The sequence below is a fragment of the Oryctolagus cuniculus genome, chromosome 6, assembly GCF_051225735.1.
Source record: "Oryctolagus cuniculus isolate XC-2025 breed Fujian yellow rabbit chromosome 6, ASM5122573v1, whole genome shotgun sequence".
NCBI classification, from domain to species: domain Eukaryota; kingdom Metazoa; phylum Chordata; class Mammalia; order Lagomorpha; family Leporidae; genus Oryctolagus; species Oryctolagus cuniculus.
This window is the reverse complement of record NC_142872.1, coordinates 112,548,278-112,575,796: the sequence shown is the minus strand read 5'-3', so window position 1 is coordinate 112,575,796 and position 27,519 is coordinate 112,548,278. Positions and strand designations below refer to the sequence as shown.

General features: G+C 38.1%; 1 protein-coding gene across 1 annotated transcript in view; it reads left to right on the top strand.

Annotated features, from left to right (window-relative positions):
• The window catches only part of CNGB3 (cyclic nucleotide gated channel subunit beta 3), a 164,843-nt gene that overhangs the window by 43,851 nt on the left and 93,473 nt on the right, over window positions 1-27,519 (top strand). The window contains exons 4-5 of the mRNA XM_002710676.6: window positions 25,374-25,528; window positions 26,855-27,007. Coding sequence (XP_002710722.4) covers window positions 25,374-25,528; window positions 26,855-27,007 — 308 coding nt within the window. The remainder of the gene's footprint in view (window positions 1-25,373; window positions 25,529-26,854; window positions 27,008-27,519) is intronic.

The following is a 27,519-nucleotide window of genomic DNA, read 5'->3' as shown; positions in this document are numbered from 1 at the left end:
AATGAGGATGAAAACTTCCCAAGACCGTATTTAGTTGGCCAAAGAAGAAAGTTGCCTACTTACTAATAGAAAAATCATATATACCCTATTCAAAATGAAATATTGGAGAGGGGATTCTAGCCAATTTGTTTCTTCCAAGATACTACTGAGAGATGTGGAGTGGCATTTACTGCCTGTGGACAGTTTTAAATGTTTGGACACAGGTTTAGTTTACATTAATTCCAAACCCAGTTTGTACCTCTAATCTGTTGTTAAATGCAGCTGCTAGCACCGCATTGCTAGTTCCAGGGCTGTAGTGATCTCTGAATGAAAGGGACCAATGACCTGCTTCTTTTGCTCAGATAATACCTCATAGAAATACATGTGTTATGGCCAGTGCCGTGGCTCAATGGGCTAACCCTCCGCCTGCGATGCTGGCACCCCGGGTTCTTGTCCCAATCGGGGTGCCAGATGCTGTCCTGATTGCTCCTCTTCCACTCCAGCTCTCTGCTGTGGCCCAGGAGTGCAGTGGAGGCTGGCCCAAGTCCTTCAGCCCTGCACCCTGCATGGGAGACCAGGAGAAGCACCTGGCTCCTGGCTTCGGATCAGCGTGGTGTGCTGGCCGCAGCGGCCATTGGGGGTGAATCAATGGAGAAGGAAGACCTTTCTCTCTGTCTCTCTCTCTCACTGTCCACTCTGCCTGTCAAAAACAAAAAAAGAAAAGAAAAGAAATATATGTGTTGTGTTTTGGGAGCCACTGGAAATTTGAAACTACAAATGCACTTTTCCAATGTAGCAAAGTATAAAATGATGGATGGCAAAGTAGGACTATGAGAATCCATTTAGGGTGTCAGCACTGTGGCACAGCAGATTAACACCCTGGCCTGAAGTGCCAGCATCTCATTTGGGCACCAGTTTGAGGCCCGGCTGCTCCACTTCTGGTCCAGCTCTCTGCTATGGCCTGGGAAAGTAGTACAGGATAGCCCAGGTCCTTGGGCCCCTGCACCCAGTGGGAGGCCCAGAGGGGGCTCCTGGCTCTTGGCTTCGGATTGGCGCAGCTCTGGCCATTGCAGCCATCTGGGGAGTGAACCATCGGGTGGAAGACCTCTCTCTGTCTCTCTCTGCCTCTCCTCTCTCTGTGTAACTCTGACTTGCAAATAAATAAATAAAACTTTAAAAAAAAGAAAATCAATTTAGATCATAATTGACTTAGGACAAGTGTTTCACGAAAGCAGCTATCTCTAAGTATTTTGAGTTCTAGCTCATGTCCCTGACATGAACCTCACTGCCTATGCTCCCCCATGGAGGACAAAGTGCCAGTCAGCCACGGAGAATTCTCTAGGTCCCTGATGTGACTCCCAAAGCCTGGGCAGAAAGTCCTTCTGAGCAATGCCTTAGAGGAAGCACCAAAGCTACAAGGCTGTCAGGAGTAAGGAGCTGAATGAGAAAGAAATTCCCATCCAGGCAGCTTCAAGCCTGGTGTTCATGCATTTACATTTTCTTTTCTTCACCAACACATTCCGAAGGTTTGGTTTCTGTCATAGCTAAAATATCATCATCACTAGTTGACAGTATAGGAAAATAGTCTTATGGATACCTTCCCCCCCAACCCTTATCATAAAACAACCCCTTGATAATTTGCAATAGGTTTCAACTGCTAGAAACAATAAGAAATGCTGGGTTTTATAATATTTCCTCAATCTCTTAATATAATTTGCATATATTCACTGTAAAAATTTGAAAAATAAGAGCACAATAAAAATAAAAATTACTCATAAACCCAACACTCAGGTATGCACTATAGCTACTGATTGTTGGAAAATGCAACTGAAGGTTGAATAACTTTAAGACCTAAATGAGGATTCTCTTGGTTGTACCAGCTCCCTGGCAATATGTAGTAGTCTGTCCAGAGCATTTGGCCTACTGATTAAAATTCTGCTTTGGATACCATATCCCATATTAGAGTGTCTGGTTGGAGTCCTTGCTCCTCTTCTGCTTCCAGCTCCCTGCAAACGCAGCCCGTGGGAGGCAACAGATGATGGCTCTAGTACTTGGATCTGTTTACCCACCTGGGAGACCCAGAATGAGTTCCATGCTCCAAGTCTCAGCTCAGCCCAGCCACGGCTGTGGCCAACATTTGAGGAGTGAACAGCAAATGGGAGATTCCCCCCAGCTCCTCTCTGGCTCTCTTTCTCTGCCCCATGTATGTGTGTGTCTGCTTTCAAATAAATAAAATGAAGGAAAAATTTTTAAAAGTTTCCCCAGAACTGACTCCTACTGTGCAGTGAACTGCCGAACTGCAGTATGGATTAAGTTAAGAAAAAGAGGCACAGTAGCAATCAGTCACAACAAATCTTGAAGGACTCAGAATTGCCTTTGAGCGGTCAGGTTTTGCACTGTAAATGCACTTACACTGCCCTCTAGTGCCCATCCACCAGACCTACTGAATAACTGCACATCTGAGATCAAATAACTAAGGGGTAGAAGTAAATGATTAGAAAAAGAATTAAATTGTGCGCATTGAGTGAATTCCAACTTGGGGAAAAATAAAATATCATAAATCTCTCTTTTATTTCTACTTCATACTCCCCACTCTGAGCCAACACAATTCACTCACTGTTTTTTCATATTGACCAAACTTGTCAGTGGAAGGAAAAGGATTCCTGTAATAAAGCTCAGCTTAAAGAAATATGTTAGTTATGAATTTTGTATGTATATGAAAGATTAATTAGTGTTGTTGGAAATAGGAATCTAATTGTTAGGAAAAGAATAACATCATATAGGAAAACAAAGATGACATCACAAATCACAAGGAAATGAATGACAATTCAAAAACTCTGTTAGGCAGTGAATTATTTGGAAGAAAAAAAGGTGTATTTAGAACCTCACATCACACCCAGGAGCCAAATAGACCTGACATGGATGAAGTTAAAAGTAATATCAATTTTTTTAATTATATGAAAATTAAAGTGAATCTTCCTGAAATATATGGAGAGTTTTCTAAACTGGAAGATATGGCAAAGATAAATGTGGATAATTAAATGACATAAAAATAAAAATTTTACTATATTAAAAAAAGGGAACAGAGACTCAATAAACAGAAAACATTTACCACTTAGATAAGGAAATTTCCAAAAGTTCTTGAAACATGGGGTCTAAAGACAAGTTTAGGGCTGGACATTTGGAGCCCCTGTGCCACTAGGAATGCCTGCATCCCATAAGGGAGTACGTAGATTCAAGTCCCAGCTCCACTGGCTCCCAGTTTCAGTTTCCTGCTAACAGCACCCTGGGAAGCAATTTTCACAGTTCAAGTACTTGGGTTCCTGACACCTATGCAGGACACCTGGGTGAGTCCCTGGCTTCAGCCTGACCCACTCCTCGCTGTTGTAGGCATCTGGGAAGTGAACCAGCACTTGAGAAATCTCTCCTCTCTGTCTCTCTGCCTGTAAACAAATAATTTTTTAACTTTTATTTAATAAATTTCCAAAGTACAGCTTTTGGATTACAGTGGCTCCCCCCCCCATAACCTCCCTCTCACCTGCAACCCTCCCATCTCCTGCTCCCTCTCCCATTCCATTCACATCAAGATTCATTTTCAATTCTCCTTATATACAGAAGATCCGTTTAGTATATATTAAGTAAAGATTTCAACAGTTTGCACCCACACAGAAACACAAGTGAAAAATACTGTTTCAGTACTAGTTATAGCACTAATTCACATTGTACAACACATTAAGGACAGAGATCCTACATGAGGAGTAAGTACACAGTGACTCCTGTTGTTGACTTAACAAATTGACACTCTTTGTTTATGGCATCAGTAATCTCCCTAGGCTCTGTCATGAGTTGCCAAGGCTATGGAAGCTTTTGAGTTTGCCGACTTCGATCTTATTTAGACAAGGTCATAGTCAAAGAAGAAGTTCTCTCCTCCCTTCAGAGAAAGGTACCTCCTTCTTTGAAGACCTGTTCTTTCCACTGGGATCTCACTCACAGAGATCTTTCATTTCGGTCATTTTTTTGCCACAGTGTCTTGGTTTTCCTGCCCTAAAATACTCTCATGGGCTTTTTATCCAGATCCAAAGGCCTTAAGGGCTAATTCTGAGGCCAGAGTGCTGTTTAGGACATCTGCCATTCTATGATTCTGCTGTGATCCCACTTCCCATGTTGGATCGTTCTCTCCTTGATTCTATCAGATAGTACTAACAGACACTAGTCTTGTTTATGTGATCTCTTTGACTCTTAGACCTATCATTATGATCACTTGTGAACTGAAATTGATCACTTTGACTAGTGAGATGGCATTGGTACATGCCACCTTGATGGGGTTGAATTGGAATCCCCTGGTATGTTTCTAACTCTACCATTTGGGGCAAGTCTGATTGAGCATGTCCCAAACTGTGCATCGCCTCCCGCTCTTATATTTAACAGAGATCACTTTTCAGTTAAATTTAAGCACCTAAAAATAATTGTGTGTTCTCTGGCCTCAGAATCAGCCCTTAAGGCATTCAAATCAGGCTGAAAAGCCCATGAGAGTATTTCAGGCATGGAAAGCCAAGACACTCTGGCAAAAAAAAAAAAAAAAAAAGAAAAGAAAAGAAAAGAAAAAGAAAAAAGGACCTAAATGAAAGATCTCTGAGAGTGAGATCCCAGTGGAAAGAACGGGCCATCAAAGAAGGAGGTGCCTTTCTCTGAAGGGAGGAGAGAACTTCTTCTTTGACTATGACCTTGTCCAAATATGATCAGAGTCAGCGAACTCAAAAGGCTTCCATAGCCTTGGCAACTCATGACAAGAGCCTAGGGGGATTACTGATGCCATAAACAAGAGTGTCAATTTGTTAAGTCAACAACAGGAGTCACTGTGCATTTACTCCCCATGTAGGATATCTGTCCTTACTATGCTGTACATTGTGATTTAATGCTATAACTAGTACTGAAACAGTATTTTTCACTTGTGTTTCTGTGTGGGTGCAAACTGTTGAAATCTTTACTTAATATATACTAAACTGATCTTCTGTATATAAAGAGAATTGAAAATGAATCTTGATGTGAATGGAATGGGAGAGGGAGCAGGAGATGGGAGGGTTGCAGGTGAGAGGGAGGTTATGGGAGGCAAGCCATTGTAATCCATAAACTGTACTTTGGAAATTATATTCATTAAATAAAATTTAAAAATATGTGTGTTAATTACAGAGTTCAACCAATAGTATTAAGTAGGACAAAAAAAATACTAAAAGGGATAAAGTATTAAGTTGTTCATCAGCAGTCAGGACAAGGGCTGATCAAATCACTGTTTTTCAGAGTGTCCATTTCATTTCAACAGTAAACATAAAATAAATTTTTTAAAAAATATACTTTTTTAAAACATAAGTTTATTTTGGCACAAAAAATTAATTAATATATTTCAGGAAATACTTTAACATTAAAAGAAATTAAATTCTGTGAATTCCATAAAATTACCAATAATGACATGTTTTGCTTCTTTAGACTTAGAAATTGAAGTTCTATACTCTATCCTTCTGCTAGCCAAAGAGATTTCTCTACCGTCAAAAACATCTGGAGTTAGAAGAAGGAATGGGTCGGTGCCACGGCTCACTTGGTTAATCCTCCGCCTGCGGCGCTGGCACCCCAGGGTTCTAGTTCCAGTTGGGGTGCTGGTTCGGTCCCAGTTGCTCCTCTTCCAGCCCAGCTCTCTGCTGTGGCCCGGGAGTGCAGTGGAGGATGGCCCAAGTGCTTGGGCCCTGCACCCCATGGAAGACCAGGAGAAAGCACCTGGCTCCTGGCTTTGGATCGGCGCAGCGTGCCGGCCGTAGTGGCCATTTGGGTGGTGAACCAACGGCAAAAGGAAGACCTTTCTCTCTGTCTCTCTCTCTCTCTCTGTCTAACTCTGCCTTTCAAAAAAATAAAAAGAAGAAGGAATGAATACTATGCATAAAAATTTCAGTTTGGATAGTTATGAGCTTATAACTACTAAAATATAAAATATAAATTCCATTTGCATATATTAACAAAATATAAAAATTAAGCATTCATTTTTGGCTGGGGAAGCAGGAATGTTAGTGGAGTTAAGAATCAACATTTGTAATTTTATTTATATTTCAAACTATATTGAACATGACAATTATCCAGAAGCTAATAATCAGTATTGAAAATTTTCCAAAAACACTTCTTCCCTCTAGTCTACCAACCCATCCTCCTCAGAGCCACTAGCTGTGGTTTATAGCATAACCTGAGAGTATTGCATGTGTTGGAGGTGGAGGACAAAAGGAGTTAGAATTTAAATAATTTAATCCCATTAAAATTAATTTGACAGAAATTTGATAAGTAGAAAATAACTGAGAGAAGACTTATTCTAAAAGAATTTTCTAGAAATTTTACTACAACTCCCATTTAAATAAGACACACTGAAAATGGTCATTAATGAACATTCTGTAATGGTAATTAAAAGGTGCTGAGTATGTAAGTTTTTTAGAATGGCAGGTAATATACTTCTAACTTCTAACATGCTACATAAATGCCTTAAAGCTCTTACTCACTGACAAACATGAAAGAAAAGAGCTTTGGATGTGTAAAATGAAATAAATCTGTAAAAATATTGCTTCTCATAGTATGTTGCTCAGATTCTGTACAAATCAATTTTGAAATGCTTAGTCTTCCAGTTTTGCAGTTACATTTAAAAATATAGAGTATTTAGAGATCTTTGTATTACTAAAATAAGAAATTGAATACATTAAAATTTTATGGCAGTCTTGCAATATCATTTGACTTAACTTGGATTAAAACAGAAAAAGAGAAAGGATAGAAAGGAAGAAGGGAAGGAGGAAGGGAAGGAAGAAAAGAAGAAGATGGAAGGGATGAAGGAGGAAGGAGGAATATTGAGAGATGGTGGGATGGGAGGGAAAGGAAAGACTGGGAAGGCTGGGGCAGGGGGGAGATGAAGTAGTAAAGAAGATTAACTATATTTTTGGCTCCAACTGACTCTCTTGTTAGAGAGCTGAGAAGAAAGATTAAAGGATTCACCACCAACTGAGACTGAAAAATTGCCAGCATTGTTCAAAGTTCTTGACTATCCCAAATATTCAGGAAAAGGGATCTAGCACAATGAGATTGGAAACTGGAAATTCAACTTCTAGCCAAACTAACTGCGGTTTTCAAAGAATGAAGGACTGGAAAGCTTTCAGTGGTTTTTCTATTTACTGACTGTTGTGGATGTCAGGAAATTATTTGCTCGAGTATTAATGAACGGTTCATTGAACACAGTACTCATGCACAATATATTGACACCCAGGAGTCTTAATTCTGTTGCTTATTTGAAAAACTAGGATCAATTCATTTTTCTTTAAGTTTCTAATCATTACAGTAATATCATAGTGGAGATGATGTTAAAATTCTGTAATAATTTCAAACATGTCAGTAAGGTGCGATCCATCGAGTAGGAAAAGATGCTCAAATTGTCAGGAACTAGAAACACACACCTTCAGGAAAAAAATCAAATTGTACAAGCATTCCACTTCACAACCCTTCAAAATGGAAAGATACACAAATAATCACCACCCTTGTCATTGATCACTAACTGTAAAGAATCTGTTATTAGCTTACACAAATAAATCAGCACGTTGGAAAGTACATTTCATGCCCAAATAGATGAGGGGTCTCAGATTTGCTTTCTCCCTTTAAGGAGTTCATAATACTAAAACTCATAATAAACAGGGGTAGGAGGTGACCAGTAGAAGAGTACAGAATGAGAAATTTTAAGGGAGGAAAAGAAGTAAGAAAAGGAAAACATTTTTTTCACTAACAAATTACTTTCATCAGAAAGTATAAAGTTAACCAGGGTGAAACTTTGTTAAGTATCAGAATTTATCATCAAGGTCCGCAGAGATCTTTGACTTTACCTTTTTACTGCTTTTCAAGCTAACTTTCTACCCTTTCATGTTCCCCACATTGAAAATCTCAACTTCTTGTGACTGCTTCTACTTAACATTCTTCCCCTTCCCACCAACCATGGCCCGCTCCTCCCAGACCAACACCTAAACCCGCTTCAGGGAGTAGGACGATCTCAGTAGCTTATTTCTTAACAAATTATATACCTCATTCCCCAAAACCAAGTTGTATCTAATTCTAATTGTGCAGTATCAGGTTTCTCCCCATAATGAAATTTTAAATCTAATCAAATAATGTGGGACAAATGCTGGTGAGGAATGGAAAAAGAACTCACATCCCTAGAAAAGGATATTCTCCATCAAATACAAGCATGAAATATGTTCTCAATTCCATTCATTAAAGGGAATGATTACTATTAAATCATGATAGTATTCACACACAGATAGATACAAAAGCATTGTTGTGTCCTGAGTAAAGTGATGTTTATATTTGGTTACCAATAAAATTCTAAATAATATTTATTTATAAATTATCTGAATCTACAGTTTTATAATTAGCAATGAACTAATTTTCTTTTTTTTTACTATTTTTTAATTTATTTTTTATTTAGTAAATATAAATTTCCAAAGTACAGTTTATGGATTACAATGGCTTCCCCCCCCATAATTTCCCTCCCACTCACACCCCTCCCATCTCCCGTTCCCTCTCCCATTCCATTCACATCAAGATTCATTTTCAATTCTCTTTATATACAAAAGATCGATTTAGTGTATATTAAGTAAAGATTTCATCAGTTCGCACCCACACAGAAACACAAAGTGTAAAATACTGTTTCAGTACTAGTTATAGCATTACTTCACATTAGACAACACACTAAGGACAGATCCCACATGAGAAGTAAGTACACAGTGACTCCTGTTGTTGACTTAACAATTTGCACTCTTGTTTATGGCGTTAGTAATCTCCAAAGGCTCTAGCATGAGTTGCCAAGGCTATGGAAGCCTTTTGAGTTCGCCGACTTCGATCTTATTCTGACAGCGTCATAGTCAAAGTGGAAGTTCTCTCCTCCCTTCAGAGAAAGGTACCTTCTTCTTTGATGGCCCCGTAGCAATGAACTAATTTTCAACTAGAAATATGATGTAGAATCTGAAAATTATAGATCACACATTATGTTGATTCCTGGCTAAACACTAGGATGAATTGTTAAACATGAGTTTTGAGCACTTGGAAGACAAAATTGTGGTCTCTGATGTGACAAATTAATTTTGCTAAAAACAAGCTTATTAACCTCATTTTAGAAAAGAAGTTGAAAATCTCTTATGTATCTTCTCAAACACAGTGGAGAAGTGTGTTCTGTGAATTCGTAGGTAGCTGAACAAATGTACCTACTGAATTTTAATAAAAGATCCAATGTTAACCTAATCTCTAGTGATATAACTACAGACTCTATTTTATATTGTGCAGCTCAATATTTTTGTCAGTTACTAGTATAAAGTCATAGGTGACCTGAGTCTAAAATCTACACAAATGAAACCAACTAGGATACAATAGCTTATTTGTGATAGGATATAAAGAAAAAAATAGATTGGAATAATAGATGGAAATAAATGAAACTGATTAGGAATAGAACTTGATTCTATTCATTCCTCTTCCACTTAATGTCCTTGTAGACTAGGAAAAATCTCTTTATCTGCTAGAAACTCAGCTTCCTTGATTAGAAAGATAATCACATTTGAGCAGCCTCATTCAGGGGTTGTTGTATGATTCAAATGAGACAAAAATAGCAAAAACCTTTGGTAGTCACAAAGTACCACTGAATATTGTTTGAATTTTTCCAAGTAATAAGTAGGGTTTTATATGGAGGTTTAAAATATTCAGTTGCTTAGCTGTAGATGCAGGAGAAGACTCCCTAGAAAGACCTGGAGACTTGCTTGAGGAAAGTGAATCCACATGAGCCAACATTGGGATTTAACTTATCTAAAACAAAATATAACAATAAGAGCATAATCACAGAATTTAGAGTACTACTCTTACTGGTGATAACCAAGACCTATGGGCAGTGTTCTGCTTGCTTCTGGACATCACTTCTAAAAAGGAACTCAGAAAATGGAGAACTTCCAGAGAAAGGCACCCACAATGATAATGAAGGGATCGCAATTCAATGCCACATGAAAACATCCTCACTTACATGGTGTCCTGGAAAATAAGGCTCATGACGAGAGGGACTGTCTTCAGATAATTTTTTCCATTTTATGGAAAGCAGTTTAGATTTGTGCTGGGTAGCTTCTGACCACAAATTGAGGATTAATGTGCAAAAGTCATACAGTAATTTACTTTCGGCTCGTGAGGAATATCTTCCCAGCTGGGGTCAGCATTATGGCACAGCAAATTAAGCCTCTATTTACAATGTCAGCATCCCAAAGTGGAGTGCTGGTTGGATCCTGGTTGCCCTGCTTCTACACCAGCTTCTTGTTAATCTGCTGGGAAGCCAGTGAAGGATGACTCAAGTCCTTGGGCCCCTGATATCCAAGGGTGGACCAGGATGGAGTTCTTGGCCCCGGCTTTTGTCCTGACCAAGACCTGGATGTTGTAGCTAATTAGGGAGAGAATCAGTTGACTGAAGATCACTCACTCTCTCTCTCAAATAAAACAAATATGTAAACAGTTTCAAAATACCTTTCTTGAAAACCTTCCCAGTGAAGAAAATGAAAAGATTCAATCCCATCAAGGTGGCATGTACCAATGCCATCTCACTAGTCAAAGTGATCAGTTTCAGTTCAAAAATGATCATAATGATAGGATTGAGTCAAAGGGATCACATAAACAAGACTAATGTCTGCTAATACTAACTGAAAGAGAATGAAAAGAAAAATACCACCAAAAACATTTCCCTACTAAGGCCTCTCTCTAGCTCCCATGAGATCCAAATTCATTCACATCTCCATTCCTGTATGCACTCTAACCCCCATAGTATCCTCTGTTACCTAAACCCTCAATAACCTCAGTCCCCTGTGCTTTTGAAGGATTTCTGAAAATTCTCTTCTTACCATTCATTGTGAATGTCACACAATTCTGGTTTTGCTTATTTACAAACAAATAATGTGAGATACCTCATTGGTATATTCAGATAACTATTTAATATTAATACTCTATTTTACTGGATTACTTCTCCTTGGAATTTACACAGCACTTTGTAATGCAAGCTGTCCTACAGGAAACTATGCTCCTTTGGGACAAGATCTTCTGCCTTGATACCTCCAGCTCCTGTTCAAAGACCTAATATATTAACAAATGTTTGCCAAGTGAATGAATGGTGGTGAATTTTTAGAAAGGGGAGGGTTGCCATTGTAATCCATAAGCTGTACTTTGGAAATTTATATTCATTAAATAAAAGTTTTTAAAAAAGTGCACTTCCAAAAAAGAAAAGAAAGAAAATTCAGGGGTCAGTGCTGTGGCACAGTGAGTAAAGCCACTGCCTGAAATGCCGTTATCCTATATGGGCACCAGTTTGAGACCCAGCTGCTCTACTTCCAAACCAGCTATCTGCTAATGCACCTGGGAAAGCAGCAGAAGATGTCACAAATTCTTGGGCCCCTGCACCCACATGGGAAACCAGGATGGAGTTCCTGACTCCTGGCTTCCGTCTGTTCCATCCCTGGCTGTTGTAGCCATTTGCAGAATGAACCAGCAGATGGAAGATTTTACTGTCTCTCCCTCTCTTTTCTGTTAACTCTGCCTTTCAAATGAGTAAAATAAATGTTAAAAAAAAAGAAAATTCATACAACATAAAACAAACCATTTTTATAGGATTCAGTACATTCACAATGTTTGGCAACTATCGCCTTTATCTACTTCTAAAGTGTTTCTATCACTCTAAAAAAATGATGCATTAGATAGTTTCTGTCCTTTCTCTCCTCCTTCTAGCTCCTGGAATTCTCCAAATGTACAGTCTGTTTCTATGAACTGATCTATTCTGGATACTTCATATAAATGGAATCATCTAATATGTGAATTTTTCTGTCTGGCTTCTTTCACCTAGCAGGTTTTCAGGGTTCATCTTTAGTATAACCTATATCTGTACTCCATCCTATTTGAGACTGAATAGTAGCATATCATTGTGTGTATATATGATCACCTGTTTGTTCATTTATCCATTGACAGACATTTGGGTACTTTCCACACTTTGGTTATTATGACAATGCGCTATGATGATCATACATGTACAGGTACTTCTGTAAATATCTGTTTTCCATTTGTTGGGGTACATACCTAACAGTGGAAATGCAGGGTCTTAAAATATTCCTATGGTTACCATTCTGAAAAATTGCAAAACTATTTTCCACAGCAACAGAAGCACCTTATGTTTCAATACAGTATAAAGACATGCAGGGGTTCTAATTTCTCCATAATCTTGTCAACACTTATTTCTCCTTTTTTCAAGTTATAGCTATCCTAGTTGATATGCCGTGCTACTTCTGGCTGGTGCATTTTAAAACATTGAACAGTTTTAAATACATCTTTAACGCTTTACTGTGAAACTAATACATCTTAAATTGCAGAGTCCCTCGCTGAAGATCCTGTGTTGAAATTACAATGCATAATTTTCCATTCTTTTTCTTTAACAGATAAAAATTACATAAATTTCTGGTACTAGAAAACCAAAATTTCCCCTGCACAAAAGCAAATAAAATTATCTATTGTTCATGGATATAACAACAAAAATATTTAACTCCAGCTCTGATACTGTGATCTAACATTAGCCTCCAAGATCATCAGATGCACACGTAAAGCTTTTATGACAAATATGTTATCATTGAGTAAGAAATTTAAAAACTATTATTATAGGTGGCATGACAGGAACCAAAATAATCTGAGCTTCTTATCAACCGCAGAATATCTCATTTTCATATTATTGCTAAAGAGCCAAACATAAATTTCAGTTTCCAAAAGGATTCAGATGCAGTTTTGATGGCAATCGCTTCTTCTTCTCAAATATCAAATTAAAAAGACCAGATCCATAGGCTGCCCGCAATAGTTTACAGATATAATCTTTTGTACATGGCTTCTGCAGTTGGCATGTGGCCAATAGAATGATTCTCTCACATTCTCAGGGAGGAATCAAGTTGCAAATGCAAATTTATATAACTATCAATATCCCTGATTTACATACAAGTCTGTGATGTACATCCAAGATCCAAGATCTGTACTGACTACAAAGAGATCAAATGCTGGGCTCCCTCAACCATGCCCATATGATTTATGAATAAGTTTCACAGCTCTGTGTTGTTATGCCCTGCAGAAACTAGGGTATTCAAATTGAATACTCAGGATAATACAGTGTGTGACACACTACACAAATTATTTCACAGGGCAAGGCAAATAACTTGAACTGTAAAACACGATGTCAATGTTCATCAGGAGGCTGCCCTGCCTCTCTGAGAAGTCTTGGAAATTTGTGTTATAGACCACACAGTGTTCCTGGTTTTCTACTTGAAGACTCAAGTGTTTTTCCATAGTTTATCATCTTATTCTCCTCTGTAAATGATTAGCATTCCCTTCTATATAAGCAAATTAAGTTTTAATGTCATTCAGTTTAAATATAAATAAATTTGACTTCCAAAACACATGACTAAAATAGGAAACCAATAGTCACACAAGAGTGTTTCAAAAAGTTCATGGAAGGCGAAATTAAAGATAACTTTAATCTGGTGTAAAATGATTTTGAAATCATACATAAATTTTTCATGAAATTCACATTTTCCATCAACTTTTTGAAGACTTCTTATATTCTCATTTAATTGTATACCATATACTCTGAAGGTTCTCACATTCTCATATATCTATATCTAGATATCTAGATAGATAGATAGATGAAAGCCAGAAGGACAGAAAAAAGAGGGAGAGTGCGAGAAAGAGATTTTCTATCTGCTGGTTCACTCCCCAACTGGCTGCAGCATCCAGGTCTGGGCCAGGCCTAATCTAGGAGGTTGGAACTCCATCCAGATCTCTCACATAGGTGCAGGGGCCTATGTACTGAGCCATCTTCTGCTGCCTTCCCAGACACATTAACAGGAAGTAAATGAGAGGCAGAGCAATGAGGACTCAAACTGGGACTTGGGCCAGCACCCAAATGGTAGCTTAACCCATTGCACACCAATGCCAAACCTGGGTTCTCAATTTTTAAGAGAAGATACTCTTTACAAGACTAGTTTGGCCTGTTTTTTTTTTTTTTTTCAAAGATTCATTTATTTCTATGAAAGGGAAAGAGAGAGAGGGAGAGAGAGATATTCCTTCAACTGATCCATTCCCCAAATGCCTACAACAGCCAGGGTTAGGCCAGGCAGGAGCCAGGAATTCCATCCTGGTCTACAAGGTGGATGGTAGGGGCCCAAGTACTTGAATCATCATCCACCACCTTTCCAGGCACATTAGCAGGAAGCTGGATTTGAAGCAGAGTAGGCATTTGGATACAGGATGCAGATGTCTCAAGTGGCAGCTTAACACCCTGCCCCATACCACTCAGCCCAAGGTTGTCTTCTTAAGATCAAAATATTCAGCTTTTGGGTCCAGTGCTGTGGCGCAGCAGGTTAAGCCATAGTGGGTACACAGGTATGCCATACAGGTACTGGTTCGAGTCCTAGCTATTCCACTTCTGATCCAGCTTCCTGCTAATGTGCCTGGGAAAGCAGCAGAAAATAACCCAAATACTTGCGACCCTGCACCTATGAGGGAGACCTATAAGAAACTCCTGGCTTCAACTTCAGCTTGGCTCAGCCCCAGTCATTGCAACTGTTTGGGGAGTGAACCAGCAGACAGAGAATCCTTCTCTGTATCTGCTTTGGTCTCTCTGTAACTTTGCCTTTCAAATAAATGAGTAAATCTTTTAAAAAACTCACCTTTTAAATATCTACAAATATTGGCTCCTCATTATTTTTATCTTTCTCTTCTATTGTTGTTATCACTTGTATATAGTCTTCTGTCACCTATTTGCATTCATGGCTTTTCATGAATGGGTATCAGTTAGTTCATCTGAAAAGGATATTGTAAAGCCCAATTCACTAAATTTTGTGAGTATTGTGTCAGATTAATACAGCTGGCACTCCAGAAAAATAGGACTTTGTAACCTTCCCCAAGAAGAGAGAACAGGTACAGAATCTTAGAAAAATGTGAAGACACTGCCAACACTCTACAGAGTTAAACTGGTAGAAATACTCTTAGGAAACAATGCTTATCAAATTTTAATCTGCATACAAATTATATGAGAAATTTGTTAAAAAGTGGATTCTAATTAATATGTCTGGAGTAGGGCTTAATACTCTGCATTTCCAACAAATTCTCAGAGGATGCTAATGTTAGATGTCGGTGGACCACTCTTGGAGTAGCAAAGTTATAAGTTAGGTTATAAATTATATAGTTAGAACTAACTGGGCAAATACTTGCCATCATGTTAGTAATGCCATTTTTTAAAATCAAATATTTAATTTAGGGATAATCACAGATTTATACATATTTATAATAAATAAAACAGAAATATCCCAAGCACCCTTTACCTAATCTCCCCCAATAGTAAGACCTTGAAAACTGCAGTACACTATTACAGCCAGTATATTGACATTGATAATCCACCAGTCTTACATAGATTTCCCCAGTTTTTTTTTACTCATTTGTGTGTGTGTGTGTGCATGTATGGACTAAGTTTTTGGCCTCTAGACTAAAAGTAGCATTCTCAATACAGCTTTTTCCAGAGCTCCAGTCTCTTCACTAACAAAAACTCAACTCCTTCATTTGCTTCTCCCTCTTTCAAATCTTCTACCTGTTAAATTCCTAGTATCCAAAGAGATACTTAGTAGCAGACACAAAAACTGAATCTGCTCCTCGCTAAGCAAAGGAGAATTCTGCTTGGAAGGTAAAGTCTCCCTGATCAAAGCAAATAGATGATCTTACAGAGGGTTTGGCAGCTTGAAATTCAAGGAAACTTTGTTTTCTCTCAGAATTTTGAGATTCAAGTTGGTTAGCTTCTGGTATCCAGTGTTGGTAATGAGAAATCTGATACCAATTTAATGTTTTGGTTTTTTTTTTTTTTTTCAATTTATAGAGTTGTTTTTCTTCCACTTCTGGAAGCACTTAGGCTGTTTCTTTTTGAGTGTTCAGGAATTTATGATGGAGTTGCTTGATTAGAGTTTTTCCTTACTCGTGTCACTTGCCCTTAGAGTCTGGGACATCTTTGATTCTAGCAGTTTTTTTGACCAATTTATCTTCTCCTGCTCCTCTATTCTCTCCGTTGAGAACTTATACAAGTTTTAGAGCTTTTAGATCTCTCTTCCACGCCCTTCTTACCTGTCTTAACATCCATCCTTTCACACATTTCCTTGCACATGTCATCCTTTGGTGCTACATTCTGAGAGAATTCTTCTGCTCACTCTCTCTTTAGATGTGTATTGTAGCTAATCCCCTATCAATTTTTTTGGTTTTATTATTGTTTATTTTGTTTTTTATTTTATTTATTATTTTATTATTGTTTTACTTTTGTCTTTTAAATAATCAAACTTTTTATTTCCAAGTCTTTGTCTTTCACAATAATCTATCACAATTAATATAAAATTATTCTCATCTCTTTGAAGATATTAATATTTTTGACATTATTATTTTATTTTGTTAGTTCTCTTTCCTTGTGTTTTTTTTTTCTCTTTGTTTTCCTTCATGCTACTGATGGTATTGATTTTGTGCAATTGCTTGGTAATTTTTGACTCGTATAGTCTGGCCATACAGGCTCCCATTCCTTCTGATATTTTTGCCATCACCCGTGACACAGCTCCTTTCTCCAGTCCAAATATCTTCTCAATGCCTGGAGGCAGTTGCTTCTGCTTCCATCGCTCTGAGCAGGTGTAAAGGGAAGAAGCACAGCCTACTTCCCTCCTCCAAATGTGGTTCCCACAGAATTGCTCTAGTGGTGGGCTACAGGCCTTCTGAGCCTTTATATCCGCTCTCTCCAAGGGTAAAGAATTTCCAGAACACTCTCAATTTGCAAGAAGCATTTCTTGTGACTGTTTGGGGAGCGATTTTCTTCATTCATAACAACATTCTTTTGAATACCTCATTTTTTGAGAGAATTAAATGAGTTAACAATGAACCCATGTGTTTTGTCTTTCAGAAACTTCTCAAATTTCCTGTTTTACTGGGACCAATGTCTTATTTTCCAGCATCTTATATTTTAAAAAACATCTTACCTGTCATTTCTAGGGATTGGTAACATTAAAACTATTATCTTGACCTAAATTTCCATCCACTTCCTAAAGTAATTTTACCCTTTTTTCTTCAACATGTGTATATTCCATATTCATCTGGTATAACAAAATACAACTAAGTGATTTAAACAATACATTGGTTTTCGGTCATTCCTCTATTGCTGGCTTGTGGATGACTGCCTTGTTGCTAAGTTTCCATATCATCCTTTCTCTGTGTATGTGCAAAGAGGAAGAGCTCTCTGGTGTCTCTCTTCTCATAAAGGATGCCATCCTATTGGAATACGCCCCCATTCTTATGATGCCATTTAATCTTTATAACCTCGCTAAGAGTCCTATCCCAGATAAAGTCCGATATTGGCGGTTAGAGCTTCAACATTTAAATTTAAGGGAAACCCAATTCAGTTCATTACACATTTTATTAGGACATTTTTAAATAAATGAATAAAACATAAATTTATCTTTAAAAACTTAAAAGTAAGGATAAATAAGATGTATGGGCTGGCACCACGGCTCACTAGGCTAATCCTCTGCCTAGCAGCGCCGGCACACTGGGTTCTAGTCCTGGTCAGGGTGCCGGATTCTGTCCTGGTTGCCCCTCTTCCAGGCCAGCTCTCTGCTGTGGCCTGGGAGTGCAGTGGAGGATGGCCCAAGTCCTTGGGCCCTGCACCCCATGGGAGACCAGGAGAAGCACCTGGCTCCTGGCTTCGGATCAGCGCGATGCGCCGGCCGCAGTGTGCCGGCCACGGCGGCCATTGGAGAATGAACCAACGGCAAAAGGAAGACCTTTCTCTCTCTCTCTCTCTCTCTCTCTCTCTCACTGTCCACTCTGCCTGTCAAAAAAAAAAAAAAAAGATGTATGTAAGATGAAAGAGAGGTAATATTAACTGAAGAATCTTCAGAGTGAATACAAAAGCAATCATCTTTCCTGATGCAAAGTAAGTGCACAATAAATATCTGGAGACAGTGAATGAGCTGTTCAAATGCACCTCAGAACTTCCCCCAAGACATCAATTTTCAGAAACACTATGAACACATCCTTTGATTCTTTGGAGCTGCTATATAGGATAAATGGTCAAAACATAGTCACCCTACTAATTACTTACTTACTCCAAAATAATAGCCAAGGGGCTGGCATTGTGGCGGCTACACAGGTGCCAAATCGAATCCAGATGCTCCAGTGCTGATCCAGATCCCTGCTGATGGCCTGGGAAAAGTAGCAGCAGATGGCCCAAGTGTTTAGGCCCCTGCTACCCACATGGGAAATCTGGACGAAACCCCAGGCTTCTGGTTTCAGCCTGGCCCATTACAGCCATCTGGGGAGTGAGCTAGCAGATGAAAGATCTCTCTCCATGTCTATCCTTCTCTCCATAACTCTGACTTCTAAATAAATAAATAAATAAATCTTTCTTAAAAATACCCAAAAGGATTAGAAAGTATAAAAACGTTTATCACAATGAAGCGTATTAGCTCTGTTTACATTAGTTGTATTAGTTATGTTTGCATTGGTATGTTTATTCATTCTCAATTGGTTAAGATACAGTGACTATTCGTTATGTGTATTAGTGTGTGTCTATGTGTACATATGGATCCTACAGATGCAAACTTACAATGTGGTACTACTTTCAAAAATATTTTTGTCACTCCATCCTTAAAATAGCTGCCCAGCTTTTAGCAGGGTTAGTTGCCACAACATTTACGCCCCATTAGAGTGTGATTCACTAACAAAAATAAACATCAGAGACCAACCTCCAGCACTTTCAGATTAACAGAAGAACATCTCTGGAGAGGAGGCCACTGACAAGGGGTGGAGAAGCACGCTTCGGAGTACAGATGAATCGTAGCGTGTTCCAAACACATCAAACAGAATTTAGGTTAGGAAATTCTGCATCATAGTATCCATATGTACATTACCATATGTACAAACTAATGTGTACAAACAATACCATATGCACAAGTGAGATGTGATAAACAACTCAAAATCTTTTAATATCTAGGGGTGAATGTGAGACGAGAATGAAGGGAGACTTGATTGAGTTCTAATTGCACTGACCAAACTTGCCTAACATTTGTGGTCTTTATGGCAGACTGCCAGATACTTCAATAAAAAAACAGGATTTGGTGCTATTTTTAATTATTTTTTATTCAGAAGTATATTTCTCAAAAATGTCCTTTTATTCAAAGCAGGTTTCTTTTCTTCAAATGTAACATCTGAGGGCAGCTCATTAATTATTGCTTAAACGTGGCCCAGGAAAAAAGAGCTGCTGCTCCCCTCCCTCCCAAGACTTCTTCCCAAATTAGCATGTAACATTCCTTGCCTAATTCCTGGCTATTTATTATTCTGTATGATAGAAATAGCAGGATTAAGAGGACTTTAGCCAATGGATATTTTCGAAAAATGAGTTCTCACTGAAAAATTAATTAACCCTTAATTAAGAATTAAGAGGAATCTAGCAAAGTTTATAAAAGAAAAAGTTTATTCAATATTTTATTAGAGGAAATAAATATTACTTTTAAATGAGCTTGTAAAGTAATCAAAAATTCAAAATATTATTTATAGAACAAAGGCAGATTCTATGAATTTTTTTACAAAATACTTTAGGTAAATGGGGAGAAAAATGACAAAATTTGATGACTTACACATATCCCTAACCAATTTTCCTAAAGATTATCAATGAGATCACACCTGCTAAAATTAAAGTCCTCCTCCAGCTCTCATTCTACTCAACATGAGACACCACTGACCTCCTTTTTCAAACACTAACTTTCTGATTTTTGTGACATTTTTCTTTCTGAGACCTACCTCTCTAATTGCTACTTCACAGTTCTTTTTCTTATGCTACTCTTAAATGTCAGCAAATTCCAAGGTTGTGTCCTCCAATCTTTTCTTGTTCTTCGCAGCCTCTCACAAGTCCTCTCATCGCCTATTTAACTCCCACCGTTTCCTCCAGACAAGTGATCCCTACTGCAGCATCTCCAGCTCTGCCCTCCCTTCTGATTTCCAGACCCAAATTCTCAACTTCCTGCTCTATTGAATGTATTTTTAAAGACCTTGATTCTAAATTTACACCTCAAGTTTAACATATACTGAACTGAAAGTCTTTATGTTGCTCTTAAAATTCCATCTGAGTTGACAATGTGATATCACAATTATCCACATTACTATGGGTTTTATTAGTTTCCTAGGGCTGCCATAAAAAATTGTCACAAAAGCTGGGTGGCTTAAAATACCAGAAATTTATGCTCACAGTTCTGAAGGCTACAAACCCAAAATCAAGGAGTCAGTGACTTTGGCCCTTCTGAAAGCACCGAAGGAGTATCTGTCCATGCTTTTCTTCTAGCTTCTGGTGCCAGCAATCCTTAGCAATTCTTGGCTTGTAGGTGCATTGCTCCAATCTCTGCTTCTGTTGTCATATGATATTCTCTCTGCATGTGTCTTTTCTTTCTTTCTGTGGCCTTCCTATACGGACTCCAATCATTGGATTAAAGCTGACCTTGCTCCAGTTTGAACTCAATTTAAATACAAATTCTCTTCAACTTACGATAGGGTTATTCCCAAAAAACCCACGATAGTTTGAAAATAACACAAATGAAAAATGAATTTAATACACTTAATCTCTCAACCATCAAAGTTCAGTGCTGCAGTACCCTGGAGAGTATGGATTCTCTACCCTCATGATTGCGTGGTAGACTGGGAGCTGTAGCTCACTACCACTGCCCAGCACCACCAGAGAGTAAGGTAAATAATGGATTTTAGCCAGGGACAAAGATCCAAATTCAAAATTCAAAGTACAGTTTCTACTGACCGTATATCACCTTCACACTATCATAAAGTCAAAAACTCATTAAATCTAACCATCGTAAGCCATCAGTCTATATATAGTGACCCTTTTTCTAAATAGGTCATATTCTGAAGCTCTGATAGTCATAAATTATAGGAGTTTACTATCAATGTAATATACTGACCAAACTTGCAATTCCATTCTGTTACATTAACTCACATATTCTAACTCCACTCTCTCCTTTCTTTAATCACACTTCCTCCTTAACATAACCAGTTCTCTGCTTTCTCGTTTCAATTATTTCTCTAAATCGTAGTGCATCATGGCCGTCTTCTGATTAGATTCTGCTCTGTTTTCCAACAACGTCAACTGACCTTCCAAAGCAAATTACAGATGATTTGGCATCCTTTGTTAATATGTTTAAGCCTTCACTGTACTCCACAGGGCAGCAACTAACCGCCTTTTCCCAGGCTGTTCCAGATACCTTGAATACTCAGCCTTTGCACAGTCAGTCAAGGTGTCAATTATGCTTGAAGGTCCAACTCAAATATCACTTCCTTTGTGAACTCATTCCTAACCACCCATCCAATTTATCATCCCCATCAAAACGAGTTGTCCTTTCATGTTGCACTAAATAGCAATCTTCAGCAGAGAACTTATATCCCTGGGTGTACCTAAAAACTTTCCAAGAGTGAGTTCTGATAAAACACAGCTTGTTTTAAAAAGATCCAATTTCAACATCGACATCTTATGTATGTGCTCCTTCATAAAAGTGATATTCCTGTTATACCTGTTAACCACAAGTTTTTCTTTTCTTTCTCTTTTCTCAGTGGCCTTTTTCCACTTTACAAATAGAGAAAGCCTGTTTCTTACCCACAATCTTACTGTGATGCATTGCTCTAAAGGATAAAAACCTCTACAAATTCAAACAAAGGGTCTATTGTTGATTACATGATTTTATTTTTGCCTATATCGCTGAATTTAAAGAACTGAAAATACTACAATAATGATATTCTTTGCCATCAACATTTCTTTCTTAAAAATTTTATATATATATATATATATATATATATATGAAAGGCAGAGTTACAGAGACAGGAGGAGATACAGAGAGAGAGAGAGACAGATCTGCCATCAGCTGGTTCACTTCCCATTGGCCACAGTGGCTGGAGGTTGGCCAGGCTGAAGCCAGGAGCCTGGAGTTTCTTCTGGGTTTCCCATGTGGGTAGCAGGGGCCCAAGCATTTGGACCATCTTCCTCTGTTTTCCCAGGCATATTATCAGGGAGCTACATTGGAAGCGGAACAGCTGGGTCTGGAACTGGCACCCATATGGGATGCCAGTGTTACAGGTGGAGACTTAACCTGCTAAGCCACAACATCGGCCCCAATCAGCATTTCTTTAAATGAATTTCTCTGTATGTTTAGAAATCTTATTTCTTAGTGATGACCAAATAAGATATCCTTTTAAGTTTGTTTATCAAAATTTTTTTAACGAATCTTTTTTTATTTATTTGAAAGGCAAAGAGACAAAGAGAGAAAAAGCATCAGAGACAAAGAGGGAGCTCTCCCATTTTGTTGCTTCACTCTCCTTGCCACAGCTGGAACAAGCTAAAATCAGGAGCTTGGACCTCAATCTGGGTCTCTCACATGGGTAACAGGGATCCAAGCACTTGAGCCATCACCTGCTGCCTACCAAGGTGTACATTAGTGGGAAGCTGGAATCTGGAGAGAAGCCAGGACTTGAACTGAGCTATAATATAGAAAGCATCATCCCAAACAGTATCTTCCATGCTTAATACCTGCTTCAGGGGCCAGCGCTGTAGCACAGAGGGTCAACACCCTAGCCAATTAGAGAGTGAACTATCGGATGGAAGACCTCTCTCTCTATCTCTCCTCTCTCTGTGTAACTCTGACTTTCAAATAAATAAATAAATCTTTTAAAAAATAAATAAATAAATAAATACCTGCTTCAGTTCATCAAAATTTGTAAAATATTTTACTATTTACCAAAACTTTCATAATTGAATTATGGGGAATAATTCTGTAAAAAGTCACCATTAGTAGTATGTTCTAGAAATATCAAATACAGCTCAAACAAAGCAGTTATTTAAGGAGTATGTACTGATTCTCCCTTTTATCCTCATTCAATTTTTTTGCTTATTTCATTAAATGTTTATTTTTTCTTGTTGTTATTTTGTTTTTAAATTTTATTTATGTGAAAGGCAGAGTTAGAGAGACAGAGAGAGAGAGAGAGAGAGATCTCCAACCTCTAGCTCACTCCCCAAATGGCCACAACAACCAGGACAAGGTCAGGCCAATGCCAGGAGCCAGGAACTCCATTTGTATGTCCACGTGGACAGCAGGGACCTAAGCACGTGGGCCATCCTCTACTACCCAATTCCCCTCTTCCACACCCCAGGTGCAGATGCAGGGAGCTAAATTGAAAGTGGAGCAATCAGGACTACAGATGGAGGCTTACCCTACTGTGCCACAATGCCAGCCCCATGTTTGTTTATTTCTATTTGCCTTTTTATAATCAGATATAAAACTATCCAAAGGAAAATACATTAATAGCTTCTGCATGAATTTAGGCAGATGATAAGAAGATAAAGGATTACCCTAGGAAAAAAAAGGTGGGGAAAAAAGAAGACAAAATAGAATAGTATATTTAAGCTCCAGATAACACAAAAATAAAAATATATGGTAGTAAAAAAAAGTATATGGTAGTTAAAATATAGATAGGTATTTGAAATACTGATATGCATTCTAATAGGTTTTCCAAATTTTTAACCATAGATAGGTGTGCACAATAAAAACTGGTATAATTAAGTGGAAACTGTATGGTCAACTGGGACTAACAGAAAACTGTGGAAAATAAGAAATAGTCTCTTTATGTTTTAGGACTTGAATTTAGACATTTTTGACAATTTGAATACCTGACTTAATAGTTAAAGTTTCACCAACCCTCAATTTCTCATTTTATAGATTTTTTTAAGCGAATAAGATCAAACAAAGGTAAGAAGTAGCAAGCTTATTTATTAAGGATTTATTTTAAAATCTACTTTGTCCTAAGTCTTGTGGAAGATAAAGATATAGTTTCTGACCTTGACAACAAAGATAATGTCACCAGAACTGTATTTCTGAACTTTTTTGAGTTATCACATGTAAGGTCCAACCACATAAATTCCAACAAACACCTTTAATTGAAAACACACATAAAAACAATCTCATTTTTCGAGGTACCCAGTACATACAAGCATCTGCTGTCTCAATTTCTGTTTATATGAATTTTATCTTCATGAATCTCATCTTTTGTACTAGAAGTCTGAGTCATTCTTAATTCCGTATTTGAATCATACAAACCTTCAGAAAATTCACCAAACCTTTTGCATTCTGCCTCTAAATCTCTTTTCTTTCCTCTCATTAGTTGTAACCTTTTCAAGCAACTTCTTTCCCTGTGTCCACACTTTCATGCTGTCCTTCATCAACCCATCCTCTCATTATTGCTACTTCTCCAAAATAAAAACCTATGTGCTCATTCTTCTCATTTGTTTGATACTCCGTATCAGCTCTTTGGCTACAGCTTAATGTCTATACTCCTAAACAGGCCACCTAGGAATAGACATACACTGGCTGCATTCACCTTTCCTTTCTAGGCACAATCACCATGACTTTGGCTCTCTCCACACACACACACAGTCTGTTCCAACCACACCAAAATACTTGATGAATGTGTTATGTTCTTTCATGCCCATGAATATATTGTTCTCAAGGCCTAGAAGGCTGGTCTGTGATTTCTCTGCCAATTCTCTAGAGTTAAGGAAATTCCCCTGAAAAGCCCCTTCCTGACATCCCTAAGGTTAGTGTGAGCATAGTATTTTGTACATATCATTTATAGTCAGCTATTTATTTACATCCTTGTTTCCACTCTAAACTATGAACATTGATAGGGCCCATCTCAAATTCATCTTTGTCTTTTTAGTACATGAACTAGAAACTCAACAATTTCTTGATAAATAATCTGCTACACATACTAAGATTTTAAGAAGAAATCAGTTAAATGATATCTATGATGGTAATTCATAATTAGAAAAATCATGCTGTTCTGATTTTATAGACCTAGTGTCTACCTTCTGTATTTTTTGAGATGTATCAGATTTTCTTCCACTGCAACTCAGTCTTCTCCATTATTAAACAAGTTTGTAAATGCCTTACTTAGAGTGACATACCTGAGTAATGCTATGACAGGAGCATTGGCCATTGAAAGAGATTTTTAAAATGTAATATGATAATAAAAAAGAGAAAAGAGAAAATGCACCACCAGTATAGGAATCTATAAACAGTTGTAGATGGGATATGTTGGTGGGTCAGGAAGAGAATAGGGCTTCATGTGAAGATTCTCTTAAATGGAATCTACAATTTATTCAGTTCCAAGGTTAATCTCATGAGCCCATCTCCATCACCATTTTTTCCTCTCATTTCAATCAGCCCAAAATGCAAACTACCTGGAGTCCCTGTTATCAATGAGTATGCTGATGCCCAACTACACAACTTGGTGAGCAGAATGCGTCAAAGGACAGCTCTCTACAAGAGGAAGTTAATTGAGGGAGATCTATCCTCACCTGAAGCCAGCCCACAGACTGGTAAGCATTGTGCTCTCAAAGTACTACAAAGAATAAAGTTATTGGGGGGACATGTGTTTTGCAAATGTTTTCATTTGGGTCCCTCAGAAGCAGGCTGTGACACAGTGGTTTATAGCTTATTTTGAGAGTAATTCAGAAACAAGAGAGTGTCGTGGCAATGAAAATGTATTAAGAAGAGGCTAACTGGTGTGGCGCCCGGGGCTTATCCAGATGAAAAGCTGTGTGGAACACGCCTGAGAAATATCCCAACAAAGAGAAGGAAGCTGGTTTCTGCTGGGAAATGCTACTAACTCCCCAGCACTTCAGGCAAACTGGCCCAAGAAAACACTCATACAGAGACTCAGGGAGAGGGTGACCCCCAGGACCAGGGTATAAGCATGGGCCACCCACCATATCTGCTACAGCAACATTCACTGTAACTATTACCTAAGAATACCCAAAATATATATTATAAAAATATAGAAAGTCTATCTGAATATTCAACAGGGCAAAGGACACCAGCAAACTCATTATATAAGGGGAAGGGCCATTCAAATTTCTAGCAATTACCTAAAGATGTTTATGGAAAAAATTATAATAAAATAGAATACAAAAGTGGCTACATCTTTGTAGAAGGTCTCACATAGTTAGAGAAAAGGAAGAAGAAAGCTTGGTTTTTGATAGCAGATAAATACAAATTATTGCATGGGATGGAGGTGAAGGTTTCCTTTCCTTCTACATAGGGGAAGTTGAGTTTTCAAAATAAACTATTTATTATATAACAATTTCTTTTTTAAGACGGCATATTTTAGTCATCATCATTATGGTCTGATAAAGATATATATTGAAATAATATTTTGAGCTTTATTTTCCCATATCTGAAAGGAAGATAAGGAAACCTCAAACTAAACCTGGAAAATTATATACATTTGTAATATTTCTGTCCTATGTAAATTCAAAATTCCAATTTCATTTCCTTCTCTAAAATATGTGAGAATCAAGCTTGTGTTTAAAATATCCCTTTTATAACACCTTCTATAGCAGCTTTAAACCTGTTCTCTATAAGTATTTTTCAAATTCCAATGTCTTCATAACCTGGATATTTTCTTCTATGTCATTGCTTAATTTTGTTTTTATTATACCTATTTAATATGTACAACACGATGATTTGATATACATATAGTGAAATAAATGTTGCTAATGTTGCTATTCTAAACATGAAGGTTTCATTTCACCTGCCTGAGAGAAGATTCTCAAATGTTCTGACTTGGAGAAATCCAGGCTTTTTGCTCATCAAGCTAACGTATGTTAACCTCTTTAAAAGGTTTCTTTTCTTGTCCTGTAAAGCAAAGCCCACAGCTGTATCATCAACACAAGAAAGTGATGCCAAGCTAAAGACAGAGCAGAACTCTGGCAAGCTGTGTTCCAAATTCCAGAAGAGGCCTCTGACAGAGTACCTAAAGCAAATTAGACTTCCAAGAAGCATAGATTCATACACAGGTACTATTCAAAGGGTGGTCTACCCTGAGGGGGGCTGGCTGTCACCAAGGCCCTTGGGCCCTGTGTTGTAAATGGCTTCTGTGTTCCCCAGCTGTTGTTCTGAACCTATCTGGAAGACAGAATTGAAACTATGTCGTCTGCAAAAGATCATTTGTAACTCTCTGGGGAAGACAAGAGACAAAATTCCCACCTCTTTTTAAAAGACAGTCCAGGGCCTATCCTATGCCCAATTATCTTTCAAGAGAAGGTCCCAAGGCACTCAACCACAGATAGGTACATTGGCACTTAAAAAAAAAAAAAAAAGTGCCAGTCTCTTCCACAGTTTGACATTGTTAATTACTCTAACGGAACAATTCTCTTAGAGCCTCCTGTGGGCAGAGGCAGCAAGTGCGTGAAGGGACCAGGACCTCCACGAGCGGATTCTCCGGTCCTCTAGACTCAGCAGGAGCAGGTGGCCTTTCCCCTGCTTCCCTGAGACCCCTGCAGCTGCACCCCTGAGGAGCTGCAGACCT